Source organism: Equus caballus, chromosome 23 (genome assembly GCF_041296265.1).
Source record: "Equus caballus isolate H_3958 breed thoroughbred chromosome 23, TB-T2T, whole genome shotgun sequence".
NCBI lineage: Eukaryota > Metazoa > Chordata > Mammalia > Perissodactyla > Equidae > Equus > Equus caballus.
In genome coordinates this window covers 11,955,615-11,969,677 of record NC_091706.1, presented here as the reverse complement: position 1 = coordinate 11,969,677, position 14,063 = coordinate 11,955,615, and the positions used below count along the sequence as shown (strand labels likewise).

Below are 14,063 nucleotides of genomic sequence, written 5' to 3'. Positions count from 1 at the left end.
TAGAATGTTTTTGCCTTACATGAACCCTGATATAGAACTTAAAGTTCTTTATTCATTTGGTTTTGTGAATGTCGAATAACAAATTTTAGTTTTTTGCTTCAGTCAGCCTTTACCGTCTTCAGCCAGTGGGGCTGACTCAAATAATTGAAATGAATAATTCATTATTCAACATTCACAAGACTAAAATCAGTACAGGCACACCTCACTTATTGAAAGGGATTTTTTTTGAGAAATGCATCATTAGGCACTTTCACTGTTGTGTGAACATCACACAGCGTACTTACACAAACCTAAGTGGTAGAGCCTACTACATACCTAGGCTATGTGGTGCTACCCGTATGGGACCACTGTCATATATGTGGTCCATTAGTGACCGAAACATCGTTAATATTGTTACATGGTGTGTGACTGTGGTGGATGACAATGACAAAACGGAGTACCATTTTCAAGGCTTCTAAAATGGAGCTGGGAGGCCATTAAGGAAGTGGGGCTTATGCTTGTACACCACATCCACCACCAGATGTTAACTGAACTTTTGAGCTTTACCTGACAGCAGAGGTCACATCTTGAAGTGTTTCCTCATTCCAAGAAGGGACAGTCTGCCTAGGACCAACTATGTTCTGGCAAGTCAGCTCACCCCATGCCAGAACCAGTCATTAACTGTTCACTGTGGACCTTTGTAAGCCTGTGTCCTTTCCTTTTATCTACCCCTGCCTCCTTTGTCTTCCTAGGAGCACATTTGAGCTTCTACTCAAATCTACATCTCCTGAATTGCAATTCTTGAGACCCCAAATAAACTTTTTGGTTCTTTTGCAGTTTATGCCTCTTATTTGCTGACTTTACATGGTGACAGAAGCGGGATCCCTAGCTACTGACCTTCAATTCTGGTGCCACTTCACAGACACAAGCAAGGTGCCTGCAAAGAATCTTTTGTGCTCTGTCGTCTCCTCCTGGTGGCTCTGGTTCCTGGTGGTAAGTCCTCCTGGGCCTGGACCTCCCATTTTTGGTAGAGGTCCAGACTCTTTATGTAGGCGTCCTTTGATACTGGTTCTGGCCATCCTTCCGTTGTCAGCTTTGTTAGAAACTTCTGTTTCTTTCACTCCTTTTTTGGGCCTTTGATCCTTTGGTAAGTTCATACAAATGAGAAATCCATTTTCTAAGAGGACCACCAAAGAACAGCCCCACTCTGGGACTCCTGCTGGTTTTGTCTTTAAAGAATACAGACCTTCTACATGTAGATTTTTGTCCCACTGGGCTCAGATTACTCAGGGTGATTTAAGGCTTCACTGGCCTAAATGGGGCTCCTTTGAAATTCCTAAATTGGTTTATCTGTGCACTCAATTGGAAAAAGCCTATCAAACCAAACAAATAAAATGGGAAACTTTTTAAAATTGGTATCTTGAGGCCTCTAAATGAAACACTGAAAAGGACACTTCCTTGCAAGCCATAACAATGTCATAACTAAGAATTTCAAATGATTAAATGTAAATGCCATCGATAAAAGAATATTAACTCCTCCTGTATTCCTCAGGGTTCTCTGGAGAACCAAGAAGATTATATATATATATATAAAATATATATTAATATTGATATATAATAGAATATATAATCCATTGTATCTATATTTAAATTCATTTATTTAGTTCTACAAATTACATATATACACATAAAATTTATATTTAAAAGAAACTTTGGCCTCGCCCCTAACTGCCTAAAAGAATTTAAGACAGAAGGCCTGTTCCAGGAAGGAGCTGTCAACGTAGGGAACTCTAGATGTGGTAGAGAAGAAGGTACCTAGCTGGGCCCATTTTACACAAGTTCTCTCTCATTTGTTTAGAGATGGCCCAGCAAACATTTGGCTTTCTGTCTCCTTGTGAATTGGCTTCCTCCTCTTTGAAGTCCCAAACCATGACCCCCAACCCCGCGCCTTTGTAAAATATCTAAACCCTAACCATAGGCCTGGCAGACACGCTGTAGACTGAGCAGCAGCATGAAGACCAGGGTCAACCTGATGACATTGTGGGTGGGACTACTGGCTGTTTGTCCACATCCTTGTCCTGGGTGCCCAGGAAGGCAGTCACCCAGCAACTTGCAGTGAGGTGTGGCGTGTGACTATGTTTCAGCCAATGCAATGGGAGTGGAAGTGGTGTGTGCCATTTCCAGGTTGGAACTTTTGAAAGCAGGTGTGTCTTCTCCGTGTTCCTTCTTTCCCCTTGTGCAGATTGGTTGCAGACAATGATACAGGCATCAGGAATGGTGGAGCCAAGAGACGGGAATTCATGGGTGACTGACACACCCTGTGGAAGAGAACCACCTGCCCAACACGAAACCCACCTTGGCCTGTAAGGTAATCACACATAAATTTCTACTCTCTGGTTATTCTTTTTCGGGATATGCTTGTTATTTTCTTAACTATTATGGAAATATTTCAAATATGCAGAAGAGTACATAGTATGACCTCTATCTCCGGCCCCAATACCCAGAAAGAACAGACGTTAAATTCTGCCCTATTTGCTTCCGATGTTGCATTCATTTGCTGGGGCTGCCATGACAAAATACCACACGTAGGGTGGCTTAAACAATAGAAATTTATTTTCTCACGGTTCTGGAGGCCGAAGTTCAAGATCAAGGCGTTGGCCGGTTTAGTCTCTTCTGAGGCCTCTCTCCCGGGCCGCTTCTCCCTGTGTCCTCACACGGTCTTCCCTCTGTGTATGTCTGAGTTGTAATCTTCTCTTCTTACGTGACTATCAGTCACATTGGATTGGAGCCTACCCATGTGACCTCACTTTACCTTAATTACCTCTTTAGAGGCCCTCTCTCCAAATACAGCCCTCTTTTGAGGTCCTGGAGTTAGGACTTCAACATATGAATTTTCAGGGACATGATTCAGCCCACAACGATATCTCTGTTTTTAAGAAGCAAAATGTTGCCGTCACACCTAAAATTCACATTTCCATCCCGTTCTCCTCCCTCCCTCATCATAGGTATCAATATCCTAAAATTAATTACATTCTTTATGATTCCAAGAATATCCATGTGCATGGCTCCATTAGCAAAAGATTACATTTTTATGCATAGTCAAGACATACATGTGTATGTCTCCGTTAACAAATTCTTACATTGTTATGCACTTAAAAAATGTACAGGAACAGCATCACACTGCACATGTCCTTCTTTGATTGGCTTTGGGCTATAAATGGGGAAGGAAAAACAGCAGCTGAGGGTAAGAGAATAAATAAACGGCTTATGCATAAAAACCCAAAAGGACAGATTTCCAAGAGCATCCAGGTTGGTGACCATGTGCAGGTTCTGGGAGAGTGGTTACCTGGAGAGGATGTGGAAGCTCAGTGCCCTTTCCCCATGTCTTGCCCTATGCGTGTGTTCAATCGAGCTATTCCCGAGTCATATCCTTTTCTAATAAACAGGTAATCTAGTAAGTAAGAGGTTTCTCTGAGTTCTGTGAGCTGCCCTAGCAAATTAGTCGAACCGGAGTAGAGAGTCTTGGGAACCTCCTACTGACAGCCAGTTGCTCAGAAGCATAGGCGACAGCCTAGACTTGCTGTTGGCACCTGCAGTGGGGGCAGTCTTGTGGGACTGAACCCTTAACCTGTGAGGTGTGATGCTGTCTCTGGGTACATAGTGTCAGAATCGAGTTGAATTGTAGGACACCCAGCTGGTGTCCCAAGAGTTGCTTGTTGGTGTGGGGGACTCCCCCGACCCCCAACCCCACACACATTGAAATTGGTACCAGAACCTAGGAACAAACTGTGAAAGATAAGCGTCTTAGCTTGGGTTCCCATAACAAAATGCCATAGCGTGGGTGACTTAAACAACAGAAATTTATTTTCTCACCATTCTGGGGGCTGGAAGCCTGAGCTCAGGATGCCAGCATGGTCAGGTTCTGGCGAGGGCTCTCTCCTCAGCTTGCATAAGGTCCCCTTCTCACTGAGTCCTCAGATGGTGGGGTGTGTGTATGCGTGTGAAGAAACAGAAAGAGAGATCTCTTCCACTTCTGATGAGGCCACAGTCCTATCTGATTTAGGTTCCACCATTATGACTTCATTTTCACCATAATTACTTCTTAAAGACCTTGTGTCTGGACATGGTCACAAGGGGGGTCAGGGCTTCCATATATGAATGGTGGGGAGAGAGAATTCAGTCCATAGCAATAAATAAAGAGCAAATAAATAGAAACAAAGGTTTGGCATTTCTCTTTATCATTTCCTTTCTTCCTCACTTTACTGTCTTGCTCTTTGTCTAGCTCTTGAACAACTAGCTTATTGGTTTCTAATTTTTCTTTTTAGATAATTATATTGAAGATATCTTTCTTCTAAGTATTGTTTAATTCCATCCACCAGATTTTGTCATGTAGTGCTTTCAGCTATAATATTCCCTAAGTTCCATATGAGATCCCTTTCAATGCAAGGTTCTGTAAGTTCCCACCCATTATTATTATTTTCTCATCCGTTGCTCCTTTTACAAGTATGTAATGTTCCTCATTGTCACCATGTTGGTTTTGTCTGGAGCTTTACCTCCAGATTTCTATAGATATACTTTTTTATTGACAGGTAAAGGACAAAATGAGGAAATATCTTTGCTATATATAAGATATGGTATCTGTCTACACTACTGGGACAGTGTAGACTTCTGTTCTGTCACTTATCCACCTTTGTGAAAAGGAATTCTAATATTGGCTCACTGAAGTCATTTAGGTCAACAGCAGAGGAAATTGATAATATGTATGTTTTCATCAGTCAGATAGTCCATGTTGTGCTGTATTCACAACAAACTCCCAAGTCTCAGCTAAAAATAACCAAGGTTTATTTCTCGAACATGCTCCATGTCATCAGGGGCTGGCTCTGTATTATTGTTCCTCAGTCTGGAGGATTGAGTAGATGGCAGCTAAAAGAGGCTCGATCCAACTTCTTGCACAACTGCCAGGCAGGAAAAACACACTCCCACTGTTTGCGAAAGGTTCTGTCTGGAAGAGACAACCTCACTTTTGCTCAAGTTTCATTCGCCAAAGGGTCACAGAGTCAGATCTGACTTTAAGGGGCCAAGAAGATACATCCCTTCTGTGTGCCAGAGAAGAGCCGACAATATCTGGTGAACGGCAGTAATAATAACTATACACTATGCTGTATTGTGACTTCCAAAGCTTATTTTTGCTTTTTGTTTGTTGATTTCTCAAAAATTCCCTTCAGTTATGTGAGTTACCATAAATCCTTCTAGTCAATTTCTTTAATAAGAAAACTGAATTTAGGCAGAGTTAGCTTCCTTTGCTTATAAAAAAAAAGATCTAAGGCATTAGACTTGACATTATAAATGTCACTGAGCGGCTTAGGAAAGTGAACTTCAGTTTACACCTTGGGCTGGTTTTGAAGAAAGGGTACATGCCTATTTTTCAAGGATAAGGTTTTAATAGGAAAAGAAGCAGGGCATGTCATGAGCCAATATTTAGGTCCGAATAATTATTGGTGGCTGCAGCATGTCAGGCAGGGAGCCAGGTGTTTTTGCATACGCTAAGTCAATTTAATTCTTTATAAAAACAATATGAGGTGAGTCTTACTATTCATCACTTACGTATGCAGAAACTGAGGGTCAGAGAGGTGAAAAGACCTGTCTGAAAGTCACTTAACTAACAAATGATGGCTTTGTTTCAACTCCATCATATGATCAGGCAGAGGTGAAAGAGAAGAATGCAATGTGTGTTTTTGGGTAGTGGGTACTGTTCGGTTTGGCAGGACTGTGGGATACATGCAAGGCGGAGGGGCCCTTGAGTGCTAAGGCAGAGAGTTGGAGTCTATCAGGTAGGCAGTGAGAGGAAGGTTTCTGCATCAGAGAGGGCACTGGTGGAGCCATGCCTCAGAAACATTGATCTGCTATTGTCCTCTACGATGAAGAGAAATGAGGCACGCTGGAGGCCTGGAGACCAGTTGGAGGAGCATTATAAAAACTCACATAGGCCTGAATGGGCATGGGTGTTGGCAATGGAAAAAGAAAAAAGTATTCTATCCAGTCTCCAGACCCCCAGGGAATTGCTGAACGAAGTCTGAGTTCTCCCTATGTAGATAGCTCCTACTTTTCATTATAGGTTTCTCAAGAACTTGCTCCCAGAAAAAACCTGGATGGAGAACAAAACAGGTAAGTGCCCAAGTGAGAAATCTACAAAGCTCCTCTCCCCCAAAATCATCTCTTCCCCATCAGTTGTGGGGCCTAACATTTCACCAATGGGGTTCCGTTCTTTCAAGAGTCTCTTATTTAAGTAGGACTATCTGTGGACAAGAGGGAGAAGGGACACTGGGAAGTGTCCTCATTAGCAGCATCCAGGCAAGTAACAGAAATGTATGAGGGCACTCTGGGGGGGGGGCACCATGAAGAACAGGGCACATGCTCCATGTCAGGGGGGCCTCTCGGTTCTCGCTGAGATCCAGTATTTCAGCAGAAAACTCATAGCCAAATTTTTTTGGAAAGTCCTCAATTTTACAACATGGCAACCGGTTTAAACTTCTTAATATCGCTGCGCTGGCCACGTTCAGCTCTTAATTTGTTACCAGTTTGCCACCTCTAGGTTAAATGTTAGTACCACTTTATCAAAACCTTTCCAAATTTGAAAGCACATCTTTAGTAAAACTAGCTACAGAGCAGGTTCATTTGGATTGCCGAGAGCGGGCACAGAGGAGTCTGGGAGCCAGGCAGGGACTGTAGGGAGGCCCCTGGACCACGTGCTGGGCATCCTGGCGCCTGAGCTTTGAAAGGGAGATGGACCACGGCAGTGACAATATTTGCTGCAACCGGGCCCTCCTGGGCGACCACCCAGAGCTGGGCTTGGAGCCGAAGGAGGGATGGGCAAGCTATGCTGCTCCCAGCTCCAGTTGGCCCCTTCCCATAAACATTACAGGAGTGCAGTCGCGTGGAGTTTGAAAAAGCATCCCTAGTTCCACGAAATGATTTACAGGACACCAGACTCTGCATTTCAGAGGTCTCCGGTGTACCATAAAAAATATATTCTAAAGGAATAATCTTTATCTGAGCTGAAGCTGCAGTGAAGGAAGCTCACGTCCAGCTGAGAGCAGCCGTGAGCTTCTGTTCACTCAGGGAAAAGTCTGTGTTCATGTTATTGGAGCAACATTTTTTTCTCTCTTTGCCACTAGGTATCTAGTTAATATTTAGACATTATATACATTTTCTTTCAACCATTGTTCCTGTTATGTCATCAAACAAAACCGGAGATGCCAAGCACATCAGCCCTGTAGGTGAAAGCAGACCCTCCAGGCACCCAGCTGTGGCTAGCAGGGTAAACAGGACTCACTGGAGCCAGCCTCTGGGAAAGACTGGCGCCAGGTGCCTGCAGGGCCAGCCCCTGCCTCCAGGAAGCAGAGTCCTCTGGAGTGCCTCAGTTGACCGCTCTGCCTTTTCCTGCCATTCCAGCCTCGCGTTTCCTCCACCTCCCTGAGCAAAAGGAAACAGGAAGCAAAGTCTAGTTTTGAATGTTCCAAAGCCTTCTGATGTTTACCATTCCCCCCAGGAGAGGGAGGTGAGGGACGGAAATCTCTCTGCAAAGAAGATACTTTTTAATTCAATGAAGCGATGCACAGACACAGCAACGCAGCTTCTCTCTGCTTATAAGGTGTTCAGAGCGATGATAGTCTCAGTCTATTTTGGTCCAGGGAAATCTGAACTCCTTTAGCGGCAATGGCCCCCAAGGGGCGCATGTGCATCTGTGGTTCAGGGTGTCCAGGAGGAGACAGCCTCTCCTCTTGGAGCAGAAAGCACAGTCAACCGGTGGCGGGACAGAGGCAAAAGCTCTAGGGCAAGGAAATTTGGGGGTTTGTGTCGAAGCTCCACCAATCAGGAGCTTCAAGCTAAGATGGGGAGGCTGGAAAGATGTAAGCTGGGATGGGAAACCTGGTACAGACAAGAAATTCCTCCTGGGTCAAAGGCAGGAGGATGTCCAGGGAGGGAGAAGGGCGGGTCACGGATGGACCGAGTTTGCCTGGAGTCCCATGAGAAAAGGGGAAGCGAGAGCTCACCAACTTGTGGCCCCCAGCCACCTGTTGGGCGGCACTGGCGGCAGGCGTCGGGCTCTAAGTCTCTGAAAGTATCAGGAGAGGGAAGGAGAAACTGGCGTCCCAGGCTCCCGGGGACGGGAACCTCTCCAGCATGAATGTGGTGCGGGGGTGGGGGAGGGGGCACGATCTCCGCTTTGCCGGGTGCCCCAGGCCTAGCGCCCGCCTCTGTTCCGCGTCCCCCTCTGCAGGCGCGCGCGAGTTCCCCCTTCCCTCAGCGGCACGGACCGCGCGCCCGGGCCCCTCCGCCTCCCCTCCGCGCCTCTCTCTCCCCGCAGAAAGTTAGCAGCGGGGAAGGAACTCAGGGCTGCGACAGGGCGCGGCGGCGGCGGCGGCAGAGACTGAAGCAGGAGCCGCGTCAGAGCCGGGGGAAGCGTGGGCGCTGCAGACGGAGCAGGTGCAGCCGGCGGGTCCGCGCGCCTCCCTTGGTCCCCTTGCCGGAGGCTGAGGTGGGTGGTGGGGGGCCACCCGGACTCCGCGGGAAGAGTGGGGAGGGGGATCATGCAGCCGGGCTCTTCCCCGGCGCAGCGCGACAGCGGCCAGGGCCGGGGGTGCAGTGGCGTCGCTTCATGCAGTCTGGGCGGCTGGGGGGGCGGGCGGCGGGCAGGGGCGCTGGCGGCTGCTGAAACCATGTCCCGGCAGCGCCGGGGGCTGCCGCCGCCGCTGCCGCAGCGAGCCCGGAGCCGCGCTGACCCCATGGCCCCCACCTCCTCAGCCTCCGCCTCCACCTCTCGCCGAGCCCGCCGCCACCCTGTCTACTGCCGCCCCCCATGCGCCTCGGCACCCCCTCGCAGCCGTCCGCGCTGCCGCCGGACAACGCGAGCCGCGGGGAGCCCCCGGAGCCCTCCAAGCAGCCCCCTGCCCCCGGGCCGACGGCTGGGGTCTGGCGAGCGGCAGCGGGGGTGCTCGGGACACCTGGCTCCGACCCCTGTGGCCCCTGGCAAGATGATCAGGGCGCAGAGCGCGCTGCTGGAGAGGGAAGCGCAGGAGTCCAGCACCACCCACGAGGAGCTCGCAGGCCGGAGAGCGGTCAATGGGAGCAGCGAGAGGGGCGGCGCCCTCAGCACCCCCAACTATGGGGAGAAGAAGCTGCCACAGGCGCTCATCATCGGGGTCAAGAAAGGAGGCACCCGCGAGCTGCTGGAGGCGATCGGAGTCCACCCGGGCATGCGGGCCGTGGGCGTAGAGCCACGCTTCTTCGACAGGAACTACGAAAAGGGGCTGGAGTGGTACAGGTAGGACCCTGGGCTCGGCGCAGGCGATAGATGGGTGGGGAAGACCCAGAGGGAAAGCTGCGGCTTCCCACGCCCTTCGACATCCAGGCACCTCCCCGAGAGCCCTTCGCCCCATGAGGGCTCTGCGGACCCTGGCGGGGCTGCTCGGGGGAGCGCGGAGAGGGCTGGAGGCTGGCCAGGGATCACTATATTTCAGGGCTAGGGCAGCTGGTGTCACACTGCCCTGCCTGCCTCAGGCTCTTCACCCAGGGAGGTGCATTCTGAAGCTGCCTAGCTCCACCCCTGGAAATCCCCAGCCCAGGTGCCCGCGGGGTGTTTCCCAGGCCAGTCTCTTGTGGGGCTCAGCGCTGCTGCGTTGGGGACGCTAAGGCATGAAGCAGGATAGCGACATTGACTGAAGGGCTTTGAGATCTCCTGGAATCTCTCAAAATCGCCCTCAAACGTATTTGCGTGTCTGGAATCCGACTTTACTATTTTCAGCTTAGAGCAAAATGAACAGGGAACAGTTAAAAAGATGATGCTGGCGAGTTTTGGCTTGCTAGAAAAGACTGAGGATGTTCCCCCTCTCCAGCAACCCTGGGTTGCTTTGGCATCAGGAGCATCAAGGTCTGCACGACAGTCGGTGCCCTAAGAGTTTTTACATCCTGCACCCCTGCCCTTTCTAACGGGTGCCTCCTTGGCAACAGATTAGAGCTTCTGTCTTGTGAGGTATTCATCTCTCTTCTCTTCCACCGTCTCCCAGCAGTGAGGGAAAGGAGAGGAGAGTAGAAAGTTAAGTGCAGGTAAAATAAATTAGTAATCCGGCTTTCTTGTCCGCCATAACACTTAAAAAACACTGGAGCAGATGCCCAAAAGGCAAACCTCCTTTGCTCCCCCCCCCCTTTTTATCTCTTTCTGAAAAACATCTGGATGGCTGGTCCCATCTCTGTTGCGTCTCAGTAATTAATTGGAATTGTCAGACAAACACAGGCTTTGTCAGCTAAAGTGGTATTATCATCTTCACAAGGCCAATAGGTAAAATAAGGATTGTTTCCTGACAAGTTGCCTTGCTGTTGAAGAGATGTGTTTTCTAAGTTTAAATTACAGCCTGTGAAAGTTTTAGAAATAACCTAACTTCAGAAACATATAGTAAATGTGTATTATATAATAATATATATTATTATAGGTATGTATTATATAATATCTATTATATATGAATATATAATATGTATTGATTGATTTCTTCTGCTTTAGGAAATACCCCTTATGCTTTCAAAGCTTGAGAAAAGTACCCTTAGGCATAAACATTCCAGCAGGTTAAATGGAAGCAGCAAATGTGTCTGTTAATGTCTTGTCTGTTTCAACGGAGAGAACTAATTGCAACATTTTAGGAGGCTTCAAACAGCCGCTTCCTGTCAAAACAGAAACCAGTCAATGCCTGCTTGAACTGGAAAATCAGTATTTATAACATTGCAAGTCATGGCTTGGAGTTTGCGATTATAATTAAAAAGGTGTCAGGATGATTAATGCAACGACAGCCAACCAGAGAAGGAAGGAGATGTTTGGGAAGGTTTCGGTTGTTTAATTGTTGGTTGTAGGAATGTTCTGATTTCTGCTGTGGGGTAGCTTCAGCCCTATGAGGGTCACTGTGGTCTTTTCCAGCTCTAATTTTAAAGCTGTGTATCTTGTGAGAAGTGTCAGACGCCCTTTGGGGGAGAGGAAGGCCTGAAGATCAGACCTTTCCAACATGTGTTGTGTTGCTTTGTGGCAGCTGCAAATAGAGATGGGGTGTTTTATTCAGGTGACTTAAAATAACGTTGATGTCGTGTGCGTGGTGGAGTGCGTGTCAGGAGGTCCCATCGTAGGGTCTGGAGAATATTCTGAATGAAAGGACAGAAGATGGCAGATTTTCTCATGTTGTTTTACACTGCGGCTGGGAAAGGAAGGTATGAACCGGCCTCGCTGTCATGACGTGGCTACTCAAGATGTCATTCCAGCTCTGTGGTACTCTCAGCCATGACTTGTGGTTTTTGGGCCTTGTGGTATTGGGTGTCAGTATTTGGTAGCCACCTGTAGAACTGTTCCACTGGAGAGGTGTGGACAGAACTGGATCCTTTTGATCCTCACTTGAGAGGACCATGCGGTGTCTCTGTGTCCTCGATCTGCTCCCCCAGTGACTTGCCTGTGGGAGACCCTTATGTTCAGTGGTGCCGATTGGAAGTGCGGGAGGAGAATCTGTCTAACATAGAGGGAATCATTAGCCACCCAAACCTGGCTGTTGAGAAGACTCCCAGAAACCCCTTGGACCTGCAGGAGCCGAGTGGGCTGGCACTGACCTTGGATGGCTCTCCAGCCTTATGAGGGACAGCATTGCTTTGAGGACATTTGTGGGATTTTTACTTGCTGCACCTCTTCAGGCTCCTCTCTCTCCCATGTAGGAAGAGGGGATGACAGCCTCACTCTATTGTAGAAAAGGAAACAGTGGTATTGATTCAAACCAGTAACAGAAACCCTTCCTCTTGGTTCCCTGGTGCAACTGCATCTTTTCAGTGGTGGCATCTCTACTTAAATGGTTATACCGCATATTCTGCCTGAAATCTTACTCTACTGTTTAACTGGTTAGAGGTCCACAGGTTAATTAAAGGCTTTGATTTCCCCCCATATATTTATTTTGTTTTTGTTTTTCTTTTCAGCGTGTTTCCCAATAGCCTACTAATTCTGCTAGTGTTTCTGTTCTGGCTGTGTTTTCAGCAAGAGGGAGAGCGAGAAGAAATTGGGGCTGCTCTTGGCACAGCTGGCTTGGGGTTTCCTCATATCCAACTAGGCAGCCCTAGCAGTTTTATTTCTGGTGTCCCTCAGGCTGTATCTGAATCTGGGTTTTGCTTTCTCCTGTGCTATTGATCTAACGTGAGTCAAAGACACATCTGAGATGAGAACATGTGCATTGGATTTTCAGAGCAGGATAGACTGATGGATTAGGATGTGTGTGTTAAAGCTATGGAGAAGCAAGCCTCACTTGGTGGATGGACAGAGGCCAGTGACTAATAATTGGGAGTAGATTAAACCCTCCACTCCTTCGTCTGTTCACCCCCCAAATAAAAGGGTAAAGCCAGAACATACCTTTCAGTATGAGGCGATACACTCTGGCTGGGCAGAGACCTTGAACTCTTCTAAGGGATGGGACCTTGTGGCAGGCCAACTGGCTACCACAGCAGAACTCATCAAAGTGACAGAGACGACTTGAGCTGTGGGCTCCCTCGTGGTTTACAGACTGAGCAGTAACCGTGACCACTTTGCTTTGGGAACCACTCAGCTCCAGGGTTATGAGAAGTGACCCTCCACGGTTTCCAGTTGTCCGCAGTGGTAGCAGTTATTACACAGGTCCCATTGGCTGGGGGAAAATAACTCAGGAAAACAGCTTCAGTCATGCTCATGCCACACAGAGGAAAGTGGTCAGCAGCGTTATTCGCATGTGGTATTTGGAGAGAATGAAAGAGGACAATGGAAAGGCGCTGGCATTGATTGAATGCCTGTGATTGTGGTGGTTGGTGCTTCACAGACATGTTATCACATCGGGGTGTCATGATGAGGCTGTGACTTAAATAGCAACATTTCTGGTTTACACTCCAGGTGGCTCCCGGAGGGTGAACCACTTGCTGAAGGTTGCTCAGCTGGTCAGTGGTTGAGTTGACCACATCTGTCCAATTTCAGAGTGCTGGTTTCTTTCCCTGTACCACGCTGCCGCACAGAAAGTACTAGAATGTCTTTTCCTTCTTTCATTCAACAAACACTTAATAACGTTTACCATGTGCCCAGTACTGTTTTAGGTACTGGGGATAAAGTGGAGAACAAGACAGAGGGAGGACCTGTTCTTGTGGAAATGGCATCTTTTAGTAGGGCGGTAGGGGAGACAGCAAACAAACGAGTCTTTCTTTTAACCTTTTTAATGTTTCTGTAGAAAACTTAAAATGACATTTGTGACTCCCATTGCATTTCCACTGGGCAGGGCTCCTGTAGAGCAGTGCTTTTTAAACTTGAAATGCACATGGATCACTTGGGGTGTTGTTAACATGCAGATTCTGATTCAGCAGGTCTGGGGAGGGGCCTCAGACTCTGCATTTCTAACTTCCCAGTTGGTGCTGATGCTGCTGATCCCTGAACCTCACTTTGAGAAGCAGGAGTCTAGAGAGTAATTGGGGTGTGTGTGTGTGTGCATGCACAGATATTATTTTAAGTCAAATGGTTAGGGGAAACCTCTCTGGGGAGGGGATGTAAATGAAGTGAAAGAGTAAGATCCTTCCATATGGAGATCTAGGTGGAGAGGTTTCCAGTAGAGGGAACAGCAGGTACAAAGGCCCTGAGGTGGAAACAGGCCTTATGGCCTTACAGAGTGTTCTTTCATTACTTCAAAAGCAAGGTGTTTGTAGCTGGACAAAATTGGGTTTTGCAACTTACTAGTTAGATGATCTTGGTTGGATAACTGATTTAACATCACTCGTTTTCAGTTTGTTTATCTGAGAATAATTCCTTCCTTGCAGGATTGTTGAGAGGAATAAATGAAATAATAAAAGTGAGTGTATTTTCTAAGCAAAGAGTATCCTAGACCAAAAATCCAAATGGACTCAACTACTGGGTTTTTCCATTTCTCAAATCCTTTTGGTCTCATATGCCTTACCTTCTGTCACAGCTGTCTTAATACTGAGAGAAGAGTCTGTTATTGGGGGTGTTTTTAGGAAAAGTCTAATAATGATTGGCTTTGCAGTCTACGTCTGCTTAACCT

The 14,063-nt window shown here is 47.4% G+C and overlaps 1 protein-coding gene across 13 annotated transcripts in view; it reads left to right on the top strand.

Moving 5' to 3' along the window:
- The window catches only part of LOC138920481 (proton myo-inositol cotransporter-like), a 165,277-nt gene that overhangs the window by 16,640 nt on the left and 134,574 nt on the right, over positions 1-14,063 (top strand). For 8 of the 13 annotated variants that reach the window (XR_011431705.1, XR_011431703.1, XR_011431701.1 and 5 more), the window contains exons 3-7: positions 817-972; positions 2,222-2,347; positions 6,095-6,144; positions 8,348-8,518; positions 8,785-9,304. Coding sequence is in view for 7 of the 13 variants with exons in the window: in XM_070248990.1 (XP_070105091.1) it covers positions 8,840-9,304 (465 nt within the window). In the remaining 6 variants the exon portion in view is untranslated. The remainder of the gene's footprint in view (positions 1-816; positions 973-2,221; positions 2,348-6,094; positions 6,145-8,347; positions 8,519-8,784; positions 9,305-14,063) is intronic. The other 5 variants (XR_011431704.1, XR_011431702.1, XM_070248994.1 and 2 more) reach the window with 1 other exon arrangement.